Source organism: Uloborus diversus, chromosome 1 (assembly GCF_026930045.1).
Source record: "Uloborus diversus isolate 005 chromosome 1, Udiv.v.3.1, whole genome shotgun sequence".
Classification (NCBI taxonomy): Eukaryota; Metazoa; Arthropoda; class Arachnida; order Araneae; family Uloboridae; genus Uloborus; species Uloborus diversus.
Genome location: NC_072731.1, coordinates 249,273,907 through 249,297,543, shown reverse-complemented (window position 1 = coordinate 249,297,543; position 23,637 = coordinate 249,273,907). Strand labels below are relative to the sequence as shown.

The following is a 23,637-nucleotide window of genomic DNA, read 5'->3' as shown; positions in this document are numbered from 1 at the left end:
TACATATTATAATAATAATATAAGAAAATAAAGAGTGATTTGAGGATGCATTTACTGTTTTGAGGACTAGTTTGTACTGATTGAAAATATCGGATATATATCAAAATATCCGATATATATCAAAGTATCGGATATTTTCAATATTTTTGAAAATATCATGATATTTTCGAACCCTGATTATCAGGTTAAATTTGAAAAAAGTATTCATCCTTACTGGAGGTAGAGTTCATTGAACCGGGAAACATACCTAGTTGGGCCTGAAGCCTGTTACTGACTTTTTCTTTCTTATCTCTGTTTTTTAACACCTGCAATTGTAGATAAAGCTTGACTATTTCTTGCTTATGCTTATTTTAAAATTAAATTTTTTACACACAGGACAGGGATAGAAAGCAGTTTTTTACAATCGCGTGGGGATGATGCATAACCAGACAACTGACCTTACATGAGCCCATTTATGTTTGTTGAAAGTGGAGAAATTCTTATTTTGGTGATATGTAATACCACCAAAATAAGAATTTCTCTTTGACAAAACAAACCATCTATCCTCATCCCTACTTTGTCAACAAATGGAATTCTTTAATCTTCAACACATCAGAAGCCATCTTATCAAAGCCAGAGTTATTTATAATGTGCTCTTTTATAGCATATTTAATTTGTAGTTTTTATTGGGGGGGGGGGGAACAGTCAAAAATCTTTCAATTTCTAATATTTTTTTCTGCAAACCATTTTTTTTTTATTGATGTTAATTGTTATTTTGGGGATAATACTTTATTGTATTGTTAATGACAAAGGTAGTTTTGTAATATCAGGTCAACAATTTTGGGGTTGATGACTTATGCATATGTATCAGGGTTCGAAAATATCAGATATTTTGATCCAATATTTTCAATCAACACAAACTAGCCTTCAAAATAGTAAATACATCCTCAAATCTGACTCTTTATTTTCTTATTTATTTTACAATATATGGACTTAAAGTAAAAGTTTCTTTTATTATTTACAACTTAATATTTCGTTTTACATTTTAATCATTTTTAATGGAGTTAATTTAGCATTAGCTGTTTTACTATTTTTTCTATTGTTAGCTACTTTTACAGTTAATATGATTCAGAAATAAAACATATCCAGTCAGTGCACAGTCATAAGACATTTTCTTTAGATCTGACCAATGTTTAATATTTAATTAGATAATGTGAATTAAAATTTTTACATTACCCATAATTTTATGAATATAAAATAAAAGTAAAAAAGGAATATTATATTTTTTGTTACATTAATGATGTATTAATACATCATAAAAATATAGTACGTAACTTTTTGGTTATTTTTAATAATGAATGAGCAATATTACTGTGATTAATGTAATTTTTATATTGAAGATACAGTAGTTGAAAAAATAAATATCAAAATATCATGATATTTTCAAAATAAATATCAGATATATATCGGCGAACCCTGATATGTGTCAACACTTATTAACAGTCAAGGCACTGTCCACAAATGATGTCTTGCTTTCAGAGGGGAGGGAGGTTCATGAAGTTCTTTAAGTTTGCGACAAGGTGGAGGAAGGAGGAAACAAGAAATGTAACATCACGTAACATGTTCACGAAAAATAGCATGACAGGCGTTACCAGGGTTGGCAAGTTTCTGCCAAGGTGGTTAAAACCACTGGTGGAAACCGGTTAAAACCGGCATGGCAAAAACCACTTTCTGCCACTTTGTGGCAGAAACTGGCAAAAACTCACAAAATGAAAAATTAATTCTTGATATACAACAGAAAATGTATGGAAAAAATAATTAATTGTTTAAAAAGTTAAACTTTCATCTATTGTATAAATGGTCCACCATGTAGTAACTGGGGTAGTGGTAAAATTTTGACTGGAAAAATAAGTTTTGAGAAATGGGGCCAGTTTGTTTTGCAAAGCTGTGACATTAGGTACAAAATTTAGGCAAATAAATTTCTGGCACTTTCTTCTTCAAGCACATGACATGATAATTTTAATCACAAACAATTTAGAGGAAGCATATAAGTGAGCAAATTACAATCAGTAATACCTGTTTAATTCTGTATGTCACTCCTATTTCCTAAGCACCCTTGTATGATTTTTTTATCCTTTGTTAAATTAATACAAATACTACGAGCCACTGTAATTGGAAAATTCCCTTTCTGAACTAAATCAAGGGCACTAGCATGGGATTTTATTTTTTTAAATGATGAAATAATGTTTATTTTTTTAGTTTACTTAAACAAATATCATTCACTAATTACTTGAGTTATTAAAGACACTTTTAAGTTTTTGCCAGTTTCTGCCGGTTTTTACCGGTTATAACCAGTTTTTGCCACTGGCACGGCAAAAACTAGTTTCTGCCGGCAGAAAGCCAACCCTGGGCGTTACAGATGTGATATTTCCCCCCCCCCCCCCACATTTGGCGACATCCGATTTTTTGCACAAAATTGAAATATTTTTCTCGCCAATGAGGCGATAATTTTTTAAGCATGGCATCCCTGGCGAAACTAACCTGTGTTAGGCAACCCGAAGGCAATCTTTAGATCTGTTCAAACTTGTTTACTTGGGTTGTCTACTCGGTTTCACGCAGGAGAGATACGTGTTGTTTCGTGCAATATACCTTACAGGAAAGCTTATTTTGTGTTAGTTAAAATTCAGTAGTTGTGTTTCGAAGCAAAAACATTAGAAAATGCCAGTTTCTTCAAACTTGAACGTTAATTAAAACTTAACTCCAACGTGGTGTGTATCTGTAACGTGCCATTGTCATATGATGTTTTGTTTTAGACTGAGTGTGAGGATTTATACCATAAAAAGGTAAGTTCTTTATTTTAGAATTCAAAAAAACTCTCACTTCCGAAATTCTTTGTTTTTACAAATCCTTGATTCTCGTAACTCTATTTTTACTGTATGTAAATTAATTTTACAAAAATAGTACCATTATTTTGTTCTAAGTTAATTTTTATTGATGCCACGAATTATTTAGACATATTTTATTAACGTGCCTCCTTTTAGGTACTGAATTTCTGAAACTAAGTTGGCACCAGCATTTTATAAAAATATGAAGGTGTTATTTTATGTAAAATATAATAGGTATTTTGAAAGCATGTCTGGATAGCAAATAAATTGTATTTTTGTATTGTTTATGTTTAGGATGTTCTGTTGAGACATTTCTACTTTTCATACTTCGAAATTTGAGTAACTAAGCGCTTTTTTGGCTGAAATAGTAATTGATTTTGGGGATGTTTTCCGTTTTAAACATCGCAATTTGAATCGCTTTGCTTTTTCTTAGCAGAGTATGAGAAAAGTTTTTGTTCGATGAAATGCATGTTGGAAAAAAAGCTTTTATTTCTATGGGTACATATTTCATTGGTGAGCTGTAATAGTAATTTGTCAATTCAAGCATTTTAAATACTTTCTAGTAATTATTCTTTGTGTACAAAAACTTTCTAGTTTCTGGTATTTTTGAAGCGTATATTCGTGATGTTTTTTTGTTGTGGTTTTATGTTGTTTTTATATATATTGTGTTCTGAAGTTCTTTGATCTTGTTTTTTTATCAGATTTTTTCCTGTTGGCGCTAAAAAAGCATCGCTAAGAACGATGTATGACATATGTCGTCATACATCGTTTTCTTGGCGACGCTTTCTTGGCCCCAACAGGAAAAAGTCGCCAAGGGTGGGGTATATCCCATCAGTTCCTGACAGGCGACAAAGGGGAGTAGAGGAAGTCAAAAATGTTGACAAAAAGTGTGACATCATTTATGAACAGCCCCTATTTATTCTTTTCCCCTATCATTAACAGTTGAATTCTCTTTTTTATTTTTAGGTTGCAGACAAAAAATCAATACTCTGGAAAACATAGTTCTGAACATGCAATCATAAATATATTTTAGTTGTTTGCTCGTTTATTGTTTGATGATTTTTCATTGTTTATGATGAGATTTATTTGTTTGTTTTCGATTTTTCTCTCACTGTTTTCCAAATTTTAAGAGTTATGTAAAGTTTTGTATTAAAGCATGGTTGTTTTTTAAACAAGTTACATCTTTCTTTGCATTCAGTATTCATAATTGATCATTTATGTATTGTGGGAAATTTTGTAAAAAATGTTTTTTTTTTCTTTATGCTAAAACCAAGGGGCTGTTTCAGGATTTCAAATGCATAAAAATAAATGCTAAGTTGTGTAGTATGAACATAATATTTTTTTTTTTTTTTTTTTTTTGATCAGTCAACATTATTCTTTTATAAAAATCCTCTATCACAGCCTGAAAACATTTATTTGCTGTACCTATTTGATAATTTGTGCTTTATCAAATCTGTTTGTTCATTATGCAAGGATACAATGTTAGGGAAGTCAAATGTCAAAACTGTCTCTCCAAACCATGGAAATATTTTGAGTTTTTAAAAGGTCTTGTTCTGGGAAGAGTGTTTTAATCATAGTTTTTTCACCATTGCTTGAGAGGGGGGGGGGGGGGGCAGAGGATAGTACTTCTGCGTTATGTCATTTAAGCACAAATTATTTTGTTATTTCTTTTTAAATCTATATGTGCTTTGTGTATGCATTTTATGTTTACCAAAAGTAATATTAAATATATATTTTTGCAATTAAAGTTTTTGAGTGATTTTATCTGTAGTAGTTGATTAAAATGATATACTAAGGTTGCATAGCTGTAAAACGTGACAATATTAAAAGTAGAATACATACATATGTTTCTCTTCACTTTTTTGAAAATATTTATAAATCAGTATGATTCAATTATTGGTTGATGTAATTATAATTGAATGCTGTAAAGTAAAGTGTTATTGAAGAAATAAAAATATATTTTATATCTAGGTAAAAGCAGCTCAGTTCGTGGAGGTAGTGATTGGTCTGCACGAAGTATTGATCTCATGGGAAAAAAATTTCGAGTGTATTCATGTTCCTATTGTTCTTATACTTCTCATTACAAAAGTCATGTGCAAGCTCATCTACGCACTCATACTGGAGAACGTCCTTTTGTTTGCGACATTTGTAAAAAAGGATTCACTCAGAAGCATAGTTTGTTGTCCCACAAGCTTTTACATACAGGTATGTCTTGTATATTAAGCTTTTTATAAGCTTTTGCTTGTAATAATATTAAATTATTATGATTTTGTTATGTTATTGGACCTTGATTTAACGAATTCACCGGGACCGAAACTTTTATACGTTAAATTGTGGTGACAGTCGAGTCCCGACTTACGCGAGGGATGCGTTCCAAGACTCCTCGCGTAAGTCGAAATTTTGCGTTGTGGAAAAATGTATGCATAAACATTTTTTAGAAACGTACTAAATTTTTTTAGACATTTGTAAGCACCTCTCAAACTGCTTTAAAGCATTCCTCAACTATACATTACAGTTTCTTACATAAAAAACTCAACTTTTACTGTATTTAAAAAATAAAAAAACTGCTTTATTCAACATAAAATAAAATAGTTAAAATGCACAAAAGGAATGATTGATAAAATAAAACAACACAGTACGTACAGTATGTAGTAATAATAAAATGCTGCACTATAATGGTACTGTACAATAGGTATAGTAATAATATTTATGAGTTAAAAAATGAAGATGATGAAGATTTATGCTGCATAGGCAGATCATTATTTTTTATTAAATACGTTTTAAAATACGGTTGCTTCACCTTTTCTTTTATAACGTTTCCATTTATGGCAACAAGCTCCTCTTCCCAATCTCTTTAATCCACAATGCAAGAGCAGCTTCCATTTTCATATACTTTACTCAGACTCTGCAAGCTTTAACATTGAAACTAAGTTCTGAACTTATGCGGATATCATTTTGTTTTGACTTTTAACTGTAGGTATGGAAGATTCACTCATACTTATTGCGTTGCGACCGTCAACGTTTGGTAGTTGTCCAAGCATATCGAGAATCTTAATCTTCTTTTTATTGTTAGAAACTTTATTCCCCCCACCCCATCTTCATAATCTTTAGATGAAACAGCTCACTAAGGTACTATTATATTTCATCAACTTTAATGTTTAGAATGTAAAAAAAGAAAGCTGCTGAGCATTTTTTTTATGCACTAACAACGTGAAGCCTAGACTAGTTTGATGTGGGAACTTTCGGTGGTCAGTGTGATGCTAATGGGATGTAATAACATTCACAAAATATATATTTACTTGTCAATAATGAAGCCGCTACTTCCTTCTAAAGAAATTCATGTTGTGGACGAGGAATTCGCTTGCGTCAGCTCTAAAACTCGTTACTCGTGGAAAATTCGAGTTATAGCCATTTCGTGTAAGTTGAATCTCGTTGTAGCGGGAGTTGACTATTTTAAACTACTGAGAAATAGATGTTTGGACAATCTCTTTGACACTTGACTCGAAATAGTTCTCTTTCGACTTTACGGAAAGAAAAAAAATGCTGCGTCTTTTGCAGCCTGCTGCATGAGATATGTTTTTAGTTTCCATGCCATGTATAGCATTTAAAAACATAACAGTTTTAATAGGAGTTTCACTATTGCTTACAGCATCAGAATCACTGTTTGTTGATTGCTCCCTCGCCTGTCAAAAATTGCTGATTCCAAAAAAAATCGTTTTCTGCTTCGGACAATGTGGATGTAACATTTGGAAAACAATTCAATATTTCCTAACTCAAATTAACAAAAAAAAAATTTGTTTTTGGCTGTTAAAATAATTTGTTATTTCGGGGTTTATCATTCGGTAAATAGGGGTTTTTGCTTTCATTTTAGTTAGAAAAAGAAAAAATTTGCTTAATCGCGAAATTTGTTAAGTAGAGGTTCGTTAAATCGGACTCCGACTGTACTATAAATATTGGAAATGTACATTTGTTTCCAGAATATATGAGCAATTCTCTAGAAATATACAATTTCTTGTTCCAAGCTCATAGCAACCTTAGAAAAGTATTTTTCTTTTTTTTTTTAAATTATTAATTTGGAGCTTGCAAGCAAGTTGTGGCCAGTAGGCCAAGCAAGTGAAATGCAGTTGCAAATGATTAAACTTACATTAGCTCTCTTATTGGTTCATTAGTCAGTACACACTAACCGATCCAGGATTTTTCAAAGTCCATTTTTGTGAAAAATCATAATTTTTTGAAAATTCAAATATTTTCGTGAAAAGTGGAATAATTTGAAATTTCATAATTTATTCATATACATATAGCAATGTATTCAGAGAGGGGGCGGTGTCAGGGCGCACACTGTGCCATTGAAATTTTCCGGTGGCTGGCTTTAGAGTTTTTTTTTAAACAAAAACATAGATGTTGCACCAGTAGTTTATATTTTATATTACGTTGTTGCAAGCATAAGTTAACAGGTCTAAAATAAAGTTTATTTTTCCTTTTTTTTTTGTTTAAAATTATTTAAAGATTTTCTGAATATTAATTCAAAAAGTAGTATTGTTGAAGTTTACTATCATGCAATAGTAAAAAATGTCATTTTGTGGATGATCTGTTTTCATTTCCATAATTTTTTTATTTTTTATTTCAGAATATTTTGTGAACAATAAACGGAAAATGTAGTTTTTTACTTCATTTTCGAGAGACGTAATAGGCTAAAAGCTACTAAGATGAGGCAATTTCTTGGAAGTGAAATTTGTATTTAAGAAGATGAACAAGTATTGTTTACTGCTATAGTTTTATGTTTAATATTTTCTACTTATTATGCCTGGAAGTATTTAATGTGAGTAAGGAAATAAATTTGAAAGAAGTGGAAAATAAAAGTTAAACATCATCAAAATAGATATCATCTTAAAAGTGCAATAAAAATAGATTTGCAGCTATTTCTATGCAGTGGACTTACAGAAGAATAGTTATTGTGAAAATTTTTTAAAAAAATGAAACCCAAACCTTTCTAAAACTTCTTCATAAATAAAAATTCTTTTTTTTTTCTTCATACCAAACATAACAGAAAGGGTAACTCAATTTTTTGGTTTAATCTAGATCTTTCTGAAATTGATCTCAAAACTAAATTAAAATATCCTTCAATGAAGTATGATAAAAGTTATTCATTTATTTAAAAAATATGCAACTAAATACATTATTATGCAAATAATTTCTCTTGCTATTTTTTAAATCAGGATATATTTATATGGGTCATTCTCTAGAAATGTGGAATTTTCCATCCCATGTTCTCTGCAACCTCATAAATCTTTTTAAATTATTTTTTTTTAATACTATTTATTTGTCACCTTCTATAAAATAAAATAACATGGATTTAACAGATACAGACAATACCTATTTTTGTTGAGACTAAAAAGATATACTAAAAAGTCATTACCATCCACTGTCCCTTGACTCAATGTTTGTCTTTTGTGCAAACTATGCTGCAAATAAAACTAAAAAATATCGTGAAATTTTTTTTTCCATAATTGCCTCACATAATCAAATTCAAAACAAAGTTTCTTTTTCGTTTTATTGCAATTTTGAAATTTTTGTGAAACAGTTTTAATTTGTCCCTGACATTTTGCATCAGTACCATCCATCAGTTTTTACTCTTTCATGACCACTTGGTAGCACAATTAACCCAAACAGTATTCAGTTTTAGCAGCAGCCACTTTAAGTTTGTTTGAAAAACAAAAATTTACTGTGTGGAAATCTTCATGCGTCTTGCTTAGATGTGTAGATATCAAATTTAGTAGAAAAATTTTTATTGCTGTCATTACCATCCATACCCATTGATAGTTATTTTAAACATTATTATGTATTTTTGTTTTTTATTTGCTTACATTGGAAGAACCTTTGATCAAAATGTGCAAAATTTTTAGAATGGTAGCTACTGTTTAGTTCATGCCAGGTAAAATAAAGTGAAATATCATTACCATCCTGCAGAAAGTATACAAATTTGGATGGTAATGGCAGACTGAGGATAGAATAAAATTATTTGCTTTGTTTTTTTAATTATATACATTTTTACCTTCAAATTCAGTACATTGATTGTTTTTAATATTTTAGATGCATAATTTTCTTAAACTTATTTTTTTTAAATTATATAATAAGTACCTGTTGGGCAGTGTGTTGCTGTTGTTTTTAATGGTCAATGGTTCCCAGTTAACTATCATTTTGTAATGTACATTATATTTTAAATTGATTGGTTTTAAATGTGATGTGTCATAGGGTGATAACTAATTCAAACCTAATGTGCAGGTGTTGTTGATTCAAAGTAATAATCTGAGAATCCACTTTATGTCCAGATCAAAAACAAAAAGTAATTTTGTTGGTCCACAGAAGAGGACAAGCACCAGATAGCCACAGAAGAGATTTTATGCGTTATTAAAGATCCTCCTATACTCATTTCTCGTAGATATTTTTGTTTAACAAAGGAGGTAAATAATTCGGTAGAGAAACTCGCAGCATCTGTATTTAATGCAAAATAAATACATAAATATTGACATCATAATATCCTGTTTTGAAAAAACGTAGCATTTTGACATTAATTTTACTGTATTTTTGCTTAAAGTTATTTTAAACATGTGTATGTCATTTCCATCCAGCAATGATCATTACCATCCTTCCAGAGTCATTACCATCCTTGCTAGAATTGCTTGTCCTCGAATTATTTATGTTCAATTTTTTTAATAAATGTATTTTAAATAGTTAGTTCTATTAGTATTTTAGAAAGCATATTTACTTTAGGTTATAAGACTTAATTTGAACGAGTGAACATGAATGATGTAATGCATTCAGTATATTTAAAAAAAAAAAATCTCAAAATTATTTTTATATTATTAAAAGACTTAAAATGATACATTTGTTTTTATTTTCTGTCAGGCAATCGTTAGTACTTAATTGTTAACCTTAAAACCACTAAACAAAAATATGTTTTGGAATTTCTACATAGTTTTTTAACATGGGATGGTAATAACACTTTTTGTCCTTTTAACTAAAGCATCATTGTCTGCAAAATAAATGTACATATTTCATGAACTATTGTAGTTTTACCAAGATACATATTTTGTCTTTCCAAAAAATACCAAATTGCGTCCTTCCTGAAAAGTTCAAAAAATAAAAATTCAGGATTTCAAAATTCCACATTGCAGGAGAATGTCCCTTATCCTGTACTGGTGTTGTCAAAATTTAGCTAATTGAAAACTTATGCATGAATGTTTATGCTTCATGTTTTTATCACATTCATTTTGTGTAAATTGGTTAAAAAATATATTTTTAGTTGCTGCATTCAGTATATCTGAACAAAAAACAATGTTTATTGAGCATCAAGTAGTTCTTTGAGATTAATTTCAAGTTTCTATATGTAATTATTCATTTATATTCTTAAAATATTTTTTATTCAATTAAAAAAATGACTGACATTGTAGTCTCATATGTTGTGAATTAATGTTGTGTAATGCTGTTACAGTTTAACGTAAATAAAACTAAAAGGGCTCATGCAACTAATTCAGAGTCCTATTCAATCAGTTTATTCATTCTATATTAAGCTATTTTCTTAATGAGGTTCTTTGATAAAATTTTTTACTAGCATGTAACTTTATGCTATTGTAAAGTCAACTTTTTGAAAATATGTGTTGATTTTTTTTTTTTTTTCTGATTTCCATATGTTTATATTTCAAAACTTATTCTATTCTTTAACTATGTGTTTTATGCCTTGAAAGCATTTTTGTTTAGGTTTGTATAATTATTTCAATCTACTAATGTAATTGTCAATCAGTTTTACATGGTTATATATTGATCATTTATATAACTACTAAATTTTTATACTTGGCATTAAATGTGTGCATTTTAATGGCTAATTATGCTTGCTTTTTTTTTCACCAGCATATTTTTTTTACACATTTCAAAATCCGATTGCATCCACTGTTGTGAAACAGGCTCTTTTTTGTTTACCACCAGTTGTCACCACTTGTACATCAATAATTTTGTGCTTATTATTCTTTGAAACTTTTTTTTTTTTTTTTTTTTTGTCTTTTTTTAGTGGAGGACTTACACACTTGTCGTTTTACCCCACTCTTTCAAAAAGTCTTATCAATTGATTCCCAAGTTGATTCAAACAAACATTATTCTTAAAAACTAATGTGTTCGAAGCAAGATCTTAGGTTTCTGAGGAATTCAGGAAATAAAATTGATCAAAGGTGATATGTATATATATAGTTAGACTTTTATGAACATCCTGTGATAAAATCTGAAAATCAGCTAATTCTGAATTGAGAAATTCAGCTTGGAAAATTGGAAGTTATGAGTTACTGAAAATAAAGTTTTTTTTTTTTCATTATTTTTAGCAATTCCTAAAATGTAGGTGATCATATTAGTTGAGTATCTTATTAATAGGATAGTTCTAAAACTATTTTGCTCAAAAAATATTTTTCCTTGTCATTTTTTCTAATTTCTGTATATGGTTTAAAACGTGCTATCTTTTACATTGTCTTAAGAAATATGTTTTTTCCATTTTTATTTGATTAAAATTTATTGTCCTTTTCATTATGATTTACTTTAAAGATTTGAACGCTCAGGACATTTTGATTAGTCAAAGTTCAAACATTGTAAAATTATTGTTTAATTTGAAAAAATAAGTTTAATATAGTGACTGCCACTTTTATGAATCAAGTTTGTTCTAAACAGTTTTGATTCAATGAAACAAAATTAGATGTCTTTTTTTTTTTTTTTCAATGTAGAACCCTTTATAGTTTTTAAGAAGTCAATTTTTGTCAAATAAGGTAAATTATCATTAGAAGTAAAGGTGTAGGCTGCTATTTTTCTTTGGTAGCTGGTGGCTACTAACACCAAAAACTTCGGTAGTCGCTTCAAATTTTTAGTAGCCAAACACACACGCATCTCTCTCTATATATATCATCACCTCAGAGCAGTGGTAGGATATCTTACTGTTGCCCCTGGTATTAGATGTCTTACTGTTGCTCTGAGGTGACGATATAGTTATATGCGTGTAAGCTAAAAAAAAAAGTTTACCCTACCCAATAAAAACCCAATACAAGTCATAATTTTCTTTTTTTTTTCATTGAAGAAATCAGAGTATGATTCGGATTGAAATAGGATGTCGCTAATATCAATGCTAATTAAAATTTCAGTTTACAGATCTATTCAATATGAAACATGATATGTTAGTGCAGTATACAAGTGTAAAACTACTTAGTAATCTTTTGGAAAATGTTCTGCAGTAATTAGTCACAGCTTGTATGTGATAATATTCAACAAGGAAAAATATCCTCAAGCAGTATAAAAAAGCAATTGCAAAACTTAAATTTGAAGTGCTTTGAAAAAATTACCTATTGTTGATTATTTAAAAGGGCTAGGTAATTTAATTGCTATTTTTCGTTAATTAATAAAATAAACCATAAGAAAAAATGTAAAATCCTCAAAATTTGCACCTTGTTGCAGCAATTTAACGCTAGAACACAGAATCCCCAAAAACACTTTCTCTCTCCGCCTCACTCTTTATTTTTGACCTTTCCCTCAACACTACAAGTGTATAACACCCTACCTCCCCCTCCTTTCCCTATTGGTTAGGAATATTAATAACATTGGTTGTTTTCTTTTTACAAAAAAGAAGACAAATTCATAGTGCACCACATGCAGATAGGAAATGTTTTATTTTGTATGTTTGATTCATTTAAGTGGCGCATTTGAGCTCTCATATCCAGTTGTTGTGGATTTCTTAAAACCGCTTATTCAATTACCACTGATTCAACTACCGGATGCTCACTATATTTATACTTATTAACTTTTTCAGTATCATTAGTATTAAGTTTACCTTTGTGCTTGAAGAGTAAAAACGAAATAACACTTTACTTGCACAAATTGCAGATTACTGCAGACATTTGTTTCGGGTTACAGGGCCTTTTCAACGCAAAATAAGCAAGCTTATGAAGGAAAAGGTGTCCAGCAAAAGCCTTTAAAGAAAAGCATATCTTTTCATGCATAAGCTCACTTATTTTGCATTGAAAAGATGTTCCTTGTAACCCCAAAACCCAATTGCAGATTCTGCAGTTTGTGCAATTAAACACTGTTATTTCTTTTTTACTTATTTAATCATGAGAATTGTTGAAAAGGTTTTCTACAAATGTATATGCATTGTATGTGTAAGCAAAGATATGTCTGTTCCACAACCGCTAATTTTCCCATACAATGTAAAATTGTTGCTCCAAATAGAGTGCAACAAAAAAAAAGAAAAGAAAAGAAAAAAAAATAGCACTTCAAAATTTATAATTAGCTGCTCTTTTGTTTTTCCTTACATTTTCTAATTGCAAAAATGATATCTTGTTGCACCATTTTTTTTTTTTTTTTTTTTAATCTAAGACATGCATTTATCTACTCCAAAATGGAGTTCTTGCCCCTCAAAAATCTTGTCTTTCCAGTTCCATCACTGACCATACTATTTTCAATTGTACTGAATATGAGTCCATTAATCACATGTAGTAAAACCCTATTTCGTTGTAAATTATATGTACTCTAAACATGACTGTTTTCTCACCATTGCTGTGTCAATGAGAGTAAAATATGTTTTTTCCTCTAATTTTACCGAGTTGCTGTTTATTTAAGCCTTTAAAATATTTTGTGTTTTATAAAAATTTTCAATTGCATCAACTCTTTAAAGGTTTTAATTCAACTTTAAATGACCAAGCCTTATATTTAGCTAAAATTACAAGTGTCACACTGTTAAGATTAAAACCAGGGTCCACACACATAAAAAAAGATTGATGGTATACCTTTGGTAGTAAAATAGGCAAACTGTCTTCATTTTTTGTGAAACTAAAATAAAGAGTATGTTCTTTGTTGCCTATTGTTGAGCAAAAAATAAGTTTGGTACTTAAAATTATCAATTTTTTTAAATTGATGTTTAATCAAAAAGAAGTGCAGTTCTTTTAAGAACCAAATTTAGATCCATAAGTATCTAAATTTATTATAATTTTTTTTAAAGTTTTCTTTGGGCAACACTTTTTATTCTCTATTTTGTCATCTCTATTTTGCTATTTTTCTATGGCAGCACTACCGACAGAATAATGACAATGCTTTAAAAAGCGAATTGCAAGGGAATGGATTTTGTTATGGATTTTCTCCCCTTTAATTGATTGAAATCAATATTTCTGTCCTAGCTCCTACTTTTTTGTAACTTATTAATAACCAGGCTTTGCAATCAGCCTTGCTAAAAAGTTTATGAATCAAAAGCTAGGAAAAACATATGGGCTGATTATTTCTGTGGCAACCTTCATTGTAAAGCAAAAACTAGACATAACATATGGGTTGAATATTTCTATGGTAAGCTATATGGGGGGGGGGGGGTGATGAATGAATTGAATGTGCAGCTGGCTCTCTGTTTAACGACTTTCAAGACACCACAAAAAATCGTCCTTAAGTAGAATGCTTTTAAAACTAGAATGGAGCATCCGGGACCGTGAAAAGTCGTCTTTAAACAGAGAAAGTCGTTAAATAAAGGGTCCTTAAACAGAGAGCCAACTGTACATTTTGACAATATTCATTTATGCCATTAAAATAAATACTATCTTACTCATCCATGTTTGAACATTACACATTGATGTAGTTCTTTGAGATACATTATTCAGTTTTGTCAAATTATATCTAACATGCCTTTCACTTTTGCTTTATGCCAAATAATAATAATAATGAAGTCTAAACTCAGACATTAAAAAATTCAAATCTTAAGGTCAAGATCCACTCATCATTTTTATACTAATATATTTCTTAATAGTTTTAAAAGAATATCAGGGGAAGCTGGAATAACAATAGAATTGAGATGGATTTTCTTTTCAGATTTCTTGCCCTGCATCTGGAATTAAAAGAAAAAAGCTGCTTCAACCTGAGTTTGAACTTGTAAAAAAGAGTTTATCCAGTTTCAGTGTGTAAAAAGAAATAAAAAATTAGTTTCAATAGAGGATTTTTTATTTGCATTATTTTTAGATGTAATAATTGAAAATATTTTTTAAAAAATAAAATAAGAAATGTAAATGATCTGCAAGTACTTTGGAAACAGTTTATATTTAAGTTCCCCTAAATGTGCTCCTATAATGCACATCTAAGTAATTATTCATGCCACTTTGCTTCTATTACTTTTGTTCTTTGATTTCATTTGTGTATTAAGTAAACTTAGTATGTTTTTAAAATAACATTTAATGCTCATTTAAATATATTTCTCATTGTTTTGTCCATTTTTAGGAAACAACGTATTTTACGGTGCTCAGATAACGGTTTCTTCTGGAACCTGTCATAAGAAAAGGATGAGAGTGTACGAGTGTTCCTATTGCCCTTATTGTACTCCTAACAAATCTTTTATGGAAAGACATTCGCGAAAGCATACTGGGGAACGTCCATTTGTGTGTGAAATTTGCACCCAGGGGTTTTCAAGAAAACATAATTTGCAGTTACATATTACCAAAGTACATGCGAATGATTTAGACAATCATTTTTGATTGTGAAAAGACTTTCTGAAAATTGTGTGCTTTTGAATGTTTTAATGTTATTTAATTAATTACTCAAGGAATAATCTGAGAAATTACTTATAATTGAATTCCTGAACAAATAAATTTTGCACTGTACATAAAAGAAATTATAATGCAATGTCACTGACTGGTAGCTTAAGAGTCATTGGTTGCAAAAGTGCTGAGTATTCACTACTTCTTTTTGCTTGTTACTCTTTAAGGATATCAAATCTTGTGTCAGCCCTTTCAGATGTGTATATTTATGTATAAATTGTGGATGATATAATCAATGTGCCAAATAAATCTATCGTACTTTCAACACCAATCTGATTCAGAATTTCTTTTGAACTTATTGGTCAATGTATCTTTAAAAATTGTACTCTTATAAACTCAGTTTTATCTGGACCTGTGTATGTAGACCTCTCTTTAACGAATCATTAAATAGGAAGTAATGAATCAGAAATTTTTTGGGAATAATTGATTCGACTCTATTTATTATATTTTGATCTGAGTCCAGTAGTGGAAATATAATGTCAAGGTAATGGCTGATGGCTCATTAGCTTCTGAACCTAAAATCAATATCACATGAATTATATCCCTTGCTCGATCAATATCATTCCAGATTTCAAATGTGATGTTTATATAATTAAATAGGCTTTTGAACATTTTGAAAGGGAAAGAAAGATTTACTGCTTAGTTCAGGGGTTCCCAAACTTTTCTGATTTGCAACAACTTATGAAATGATACACATATATATCGATACCGTGAGCACTTGGCAACACCCCTCGCTTCCCCTTACGACACTCGCTTTGGGAACCCCTAGTTTAGTGAATGAGAATCTAGTATTTGTGATTATAAACTTTTTTTTTTTAATTGTCTGAACAGTCTGATAGAAATATGTTAATTGACAAAAAATAAATGAATTAAAGATAGACGGAAAAATATGATTTTCTAAAGCTTTCAGATTTTGAAAATGCAAATTTTCCAAGTTGTACCGTACTAAACCTGGCGATTTCTTGTTTTATAATTCAATATGTATTGAACCCTTCAAACAACCACTATTGAGTCCAGAGGTTACTGACTGTTATTCAGAGATGTACAACTCTAAAAATATTTGTATTAAAAACCATTAATTTAAATAGCCTAAAATTGCAGGAAAATATTCGCACTTGGGTTCTATCTAACGATAAAAGTGTTTAAAACTTGAATATAAAAGATGAAATTTTTCAAATGTTTAGTGTTCTTTTCTTCTTTATTGAGCCGGAAAAAAAACTTTTAGGTAGAAAAAATGTCGACAAAGCATCTGCTATTAAATTAAAAATTTAAATTTATTTCAATATACCACTTCTTTGCTATAGTATTTTATTTCAAATTACTATATTGTAGACTTGTTTGTGTATTTTAAAAAAGCAGTCATCTTTCAAGGTTCAGCATAAAAATTAAAATGCAGAATAGTACAATGCCTTCCTCCCGCTTCTCATATACTATCTCTCCCCCCTCCCCCTACGTTTTCTGACATCAGCCCCTAATGTGCATACTGATTTTGTATTCCTGGCTCACTCAAGATGAAATTCATTCATAAATAACTTAACCATTTTCCTTGGGAAAGAAAAAAAAATTATCTGGATATAGCTGCTTTTATATTTTTAAAAATGTATTTAGATATTTATTTCTTGTATGTGTTTTGTTTCTTGTGTGTGTTAGGTGTAATATTCCTTGTATGTATTGTGTATACTTTTAAAAATTCTGAGTATCCGAATGTGCTTCACACTGAAAATTGCAAAGATAGTTTTTGACATCAGAAATGTTAAAAGAAACATGTATTATACTTACTTTCTACATATATCTTTATAATTTCTATTTTCCAGGGTTTGAGTTGAGTTGTGATCCAATTCAGACATATACTGATGAAATGTCTTTGAAAAGTCGCAAAGGATGTTACCGGCTGCACAATTGTGATTATTGCTCTTATTCTTCTTTCAAAAAGTGTGACGTTGTAAGACATATGCGCACGCATACAGGAGAACGTCCATTTTCATGTGATATTTGTGGGAAGAAATTTACCCAAAAGCATAATTTGATGTCTCATGTGGTTTCTCATAATAAGGAACAACCATTTATTTGCAAAGTTTGTGGCAAAGGTTTTGCAGTAAAAAGAACTTTTAGTACACACGTATTGATGCATTCAGATTCTTGTTAATTTCTTTTATCAATCATATAATCCCTGTGTCAAGCATTCAAATGTTTTAGACAGAGTGCAATAGATCATCTTCCCATATTTGAAGAGGGCGCTGTGTGTGTTGTGGTGGGGATACGACAATGGAAGCGGTGTCGGTTAATGGCTGTGTACATGCCATTTGCAGTAATAGCAATGGCATGGAGGGGTATATTTGTAGTGGTGTTTCTGCTCAGCGAATATTTCACATTTGGTTCCAACTTTGCTGACATGACTCTGTTTCAGATAGAAAAAAAAATGTTTTGGTATTTGACATCAGAGACACAAGTACGGTCCTGAAAATAAAAAACACCTGGCCGACCTCAGATCATTATATAGCTGAAAAATGTGGCGCATGTAAGAGCGTCCACCCAGGAATCTCCAAAGTGTTTAGCACTCAAATATGCAGCTGCCTAAGAATTTTTTAAAAAGAAAAAAAATCCTGCAGGGGTCTTTACTAAGTGAATAGTTTTTCTGGCCTATCATGCCTACAAAGATGCAACAGAATGCAAAATGCTTGCTGAATAGAACTCAAACAGCAACCATTATGCATGTACTCCCCCACAATGCCTTGCCATTGCTACTACTGCAAATGATCCAAATACTGCCATCTTTTGATATTACTTCCACCACCATATCCCCATCACAACTTGCACACCGCCCATTTCAAGTATGGGAGGTTGATATGCCGGACTTTGTATTTAGAGCTATGCAAAATTCATGTGCTGGCTTAGTCTATGAATGTCATTCAAATGTTTTGGCCTTTATTGGTCAGAAAAACAAGTTTTCACTCAGTGGCGAACTTTTCTATTCCTACCCCAAAACTCTGTTTCTTTTAGATAATGAATCACAGAATTTTGTGTGTGTGGGGGGGGGGGGTGAATAATTTATCATGACTTGATATTTGACTCAAAAAATGCTCATTATCAAAGACATAATATTTTCAATGATGCAGTGTGGAACATATTATTAATGGTTATTCTCTTGTAGTAGCCATACAGACTCCCTTTTTTTCCTCCAGCAAGTACTAAATTTTCAGAGTGTAGTATGAATAATGTATAAAAGCTCTATAAGAAAGGGGGGGGGGGAGCGACATTTTTCTTACTCTTTTTAACCTGTGTACCTACTCTGCCCTAGTTCATGTAGCACTCTTCAGAGTTTTGGGGTCTAGGTCAGTTTCACCTCTGCTCACTTCCGTCAATTTTGAAATATTTAACTGAGTATCAACAATTGAAAAAACTATGAAGAGACATATTGCACTTAGTTTGAAATTGAACAATATTACACTAATTCCCTATTTTATGTACTAAACTATGTATTAGTTATTTGTATTAGGAAGGTGTTTGCTCAAATCTTGAACAACAACTCTTAGGAATTTAAAGTTGAATTTTAGGGTTAAGTACACAATATTTAGGTAAATTCCTCCTATTCATGTTCTTGTTGTAAATATGTTCTATTAGGTATTTATTGCATGAGTTGCTTTTTCTCTGAATTTGTTCATTTGAATTTTTTAGTTTTATGTTTTTCTTATGCATATTTTAATATACTCTCTCTCTTTATCTGCGTGTTTTTTAAATTTCTGCCAGTTTTTGATATTTTTTTTATTTAATTATTCTATTAGTTTGTTTTATAAAAATACTTTGATTTTCTGCTACTGCCAATTAAATCCTTACATTGTTCAATGTCATTTGGTTTATTATTGAGTTACTGTGCTGTAGTTTAAGTATCTGTTTATGTGCTTTTAGTTATACTTATTGAAAATTTTCTCTAAACATTTTTTTTTTAATCTGAAAATGGGTCATTCTTTATCTTTAGGAACTTGGATCAATTGTGCAGATATTTATTCTGTTAGTAATGTCAACATTCCAGATGTGAACAAGACTGTCCGTTCATATTCATGTAAAAAATGTCCTTATCAGACTCACGAAAAAACCAATATCAGTAGACATGTACGCACTCATACTGGTGAACGGCCATTTGTTTGCCCTACTTGTGGAAAACTATTTTCTAGAAATGATAACCTGAAAATACATATGGTGAAACATAGTTGTAAGACAAATCAAGGCCTGTATTTTTAAAATAAGAAGAAACAAACCAGTGCTGTTTTTGTGAAGAAGAAAAAAATAGTGTAAATACCATTGCTGTTCTGAAGAGTAAATATGAATTAAAATGTTGTTTCATTTTTACCGTTTTATCATATTAAATGTGTTGTTTTGTGCTGTTGATTCAGAATTTTAAAGTATTACTAAGTTGGCTGCAGTTTTTCTGCATCAGTGTAGAAATTTTTTCATTTTAGACTTGAATTTGCATTAAGCTTAATGTATAAAACTTAGTCATATATTTTTTTGAAACAGATACAGAAGATACATAAATAAATATTTATTAACATACTTCTTTTTAATTACTGAATCCTGGTTTATGTAATGTAAATCATAGTTAATTTTATTTTCAATATTAGGATTTTTAATTAAAATTGTTGAAGTTTATAATGAGAAAAAAACCCTTCTGAAATGATCTTGATAATGAAATGAATTAATTCAAACACTATATGGCCCTACATTAGTTAAAAATGTAAAACTATGCATAGTTTTAAGAACAAAACTATCTTTGAATTTTGAAATATATTTACAAAAGTATGAAATTTTACTTTCTATATCATTCAAGTATTTTGTCCTGCATTGGTCAGAAAAACAGGTTTTCACTCAGGGGTCAAACTTTTCTACTGTACCCCAGAACTCTGGATATTTTTTAACTGAAAAAACACTGAATTCTGAGAAAAAAATTAAGGATAATTTGTCATGACTTGCTAATTGACTCAAAATGTGGTCACTGAGAGAGATATGATTTAACACAAAAGAAAAACATCTTTCAGTTCAAAATCTCACCATTTACATAATAGAAAAAAAAGCCATTTTCCGTCAAAAAAAAAAAAAAGCCATTCATTTATTTTCAAAAATCACATTTTACTTAAATTTAATAGTTAAATGCTGAATTGAATAATTTTTGGTGTTTTGAATGAAGGCTACTTAAAAATTTTGCATATATTTCTGTTGAAAAGAAAGGATAATTTGAATTGCATTTAAATATTTAACATTTTGTATGTCAAGAAAATTTTACTATTTAACTGCAGTTTATTTTTAAAAAAAAAATCCGTAAAAAAACTTTTTTTTCTTCCATTGTCTCAAAATTTCTGAAAATTTTTCCTTAAGTGCATATTTTTTTATTCGGCATCACTTGTATGTAGTTAATTCAATAACAGAATAATGTTTTCTTTAAATTTCTGATCTTACATTTATAAATCAAAACTTGCACCGAAGGGAAACTTTACCAAATCTGTTATAACTTTATAACTGAATCTGATATTAAAAATGCATTCAATGGCAGTGGTGCCCACCTGGGGGAGGGGGGGGTCATGGCACAGACTGCTCCATTGAAATTTTTGAGGGGTATTTTTCTCCTTTTTATGGAGGGGGCTCTCGCTTTGTGTATGTGGAGGGAAATTTAGGGGGTGCGCCCTTGCTCTTGGGGCGGGGGGCACTCCTGTTCAATGATACGTAATTTTGTTGAGCGAAAGCAGTTTCTACATGTTGATTAATTTTATTTGAATTTTCATTCTTGATTTCAGACAATTTCATTCATTCACTTGGTAAGTTGTTTGATTATTTTCATTTATAAGTATGTGCATGCTTAGTCCTTTTATTTTGTATCTAATAATGGTAAAGGGAACGAAGAAATATTTTTTTAAGTATTCGACTGCTAAAATAGCTTAGGAAATATTCAGGATGTCAATTTTAAACTATATAATAGTGATGCACCAATTAACTGGCAGTAATTGCTTGTTGGCCATAATCAGCCACTTTCCCAATTGTTTATAACTGGCTTAATTGTGCCAATTAATTGGCAAAAATTAAAATACAAAAACTTGATTTTAAGTATTCCTTTAGCAAGAACCCACAATGTATAAATTTACAGGGTTCGTACGGGTCATGGAAATCCTGAAAAGTCATGAAAAAAATAAGCTAATTTCAGACCTGGAAAGGTCATGGAAATTTGAAATTTTCATTCAAAATCATGGAAAATTATTTAAAGTCATGGAAAAATGTTTTGGGCAAAGAGGAAGCAACAGTAGCTGAAAGAGCATTAGAAATCTAGAGTGATATAACAGTATCGCTCATACAAAAGCCTTTGAAACTGGAAATTTGGACGATCCCAAAAACAAATCTGAATTTTAAAATCTCATTGCATCCATTTCTGTAGCAGCCGCTTTTCTTTTTCTGCAATGTGATTTTACTGCTTGGACATCACTCATTTTGAATTTACCATTATTTTCAACACTTCTTATATTTTGTATTCTGTAGTAGCGAACTTGTACATTCTAAATTTTGCCACGCCCACTTAAAAAACGCGATTCAATTGTATCCAAATTTGTTTCCATCACTCTTAAAAACTTTATAATGTTTATCATTGTTTATCTCAGTTTGTTGAAGGTTTTAGAAAATAATGATCTTTAGTCAGGTGATAGAATACAGAAGTAGGGGAATTCTAATACTCTAAAATAGTAGTGCTCAACATGTGACCCACAAAACTAATCCATGCGACCCACTGCTATGTTCAATGTGAGAAATCAAACACTATGTTCTGGAATTTCTGAATCTCTTAAGCATTTGAAAATGTGCAAATGAGTAAACAAGTACATTTGAATCCGAAGATTTATTCACTACTAAATGCATTTTTAAAATAAATATCTGGTTTAGAAACATGAATTAACAAAATAGTTTAAACTATAGTTAGTTTTAACTAAAAATAGTTTAGTTTTTTAGGTGTACACTGATATTTTTTCAATCACAAGTAAGTGCTCCAATGAGGTAGTGACATTCGCGTAGAAGTTTAGCAGATGCTCATTTCCAAAAATTGACAGGTTTGAAATCAAATAGTACTATTCTTTTCATGTAAAATGGTCATGAAAAATTTTTTGAGGTCATGAAAAAGTCTTGGAAAAGTCATGGAATTTTTTTATCTGAATGAAGTATGAACCCTGAATTTACTAACAATGAATAAATGCAAAACCTACATAAAACTGAATAAAATATTAAAAAATAATCCTCACAGCTGACATTCACTTAATATTATTATGAGTACCGTATATACCATCTTGCATATTAGTCAAGCCCCTTTCTGAACGAATCGGGAACATTTTGGCTCGATTTTTAATTATAAACGTTATAAAAAGAAAGAGAAGGATATGTAATGAACATTCTTATGTTTATAACCTCCAATTTTTATTATTTTACACCAAAATGGTTCATTTCAGCAATCTTGATTTTTATAAAGGGTTCAATTTCACTCTTGGGATTTTAGCTAATTCTTGATTTTGTTTTGAATTAATATCAATTAAGCTTTATGCTGTAGCCATATTACATTTTTTTTAAATAGAGCATTTATTCGTAACTATTGGGAAAATTTGCAAGTTAGGCAATTTTCTCAATGCTCACTTGCGTATCCGATCTTTTAGTGCAATTATTTAGTCTTTATTTCACAATCAGAACATATAAAACTATAACAGAATGTGAGTACATTACTTTTGTAGCTTCTGCTTAAAAATATTAGATTAAAATTCGGGGAAAATTCAATTGTTTTTTTTCCCAGAATTGTTCAAGGAAAATTTTCGGAAATTCTATCTCACATAAAAGTTGACCCCCTAACTTTCATTCCCATTTTTTGTACTAAATCGCGACTTATTCGGGTGTATGTACCATACTGCCGTGCTAAGCACAGATGTGGTATCTGCAGCAGAGCTCAAAATGAGAAATCGACATATTAAAGTTTTACAACTCATTTCTTTGATTTATGACTTAATTAAATGCTCAACTTGATGTAGTTGTTCCGTAAATTACCTATCTAAAAACCGTAAGACAGTATTTTTGTAAAAATGTTAATTTAAAATTAATAAATGTAGTTATGACACATTTTCTTTTCAAAACCTTTTCATATACTAAGCTATTTTCACCGTAAGTGACAA

The 23,637-nt window shown here is 30.2% G+C and overlaps 1 protein-coding gene across 1 annotated transcript in view; it reads left to right on the top strand.

Moving 5' to 3' along the window:
- LOC129219837 (gastrula zinc finger protein XlCGF8.2DB-like) overlaps positions 1-23,637 on the top strand; it is a 35,788-nt gene that overhangs the window by 1,695 nt on the left and 10,456 nt on the right. The window contains exons 2-4 of the mRNA XM_054854146.1: positions 4,836-5,069; positions 17,272-17,544; positions 19,434-19,667. Of these exons, the coding sequence (XP_054710121.1) occupies positions 4,836-5,069; positions 17,272-17,544; positions 19,434-19,667 (741 nt within the window). The remainder of the gene's footprint in view (positions 1-4,835; positions 5,070-17,271; positions 17,545-19,433; positions 19,668-23,637) is intronic.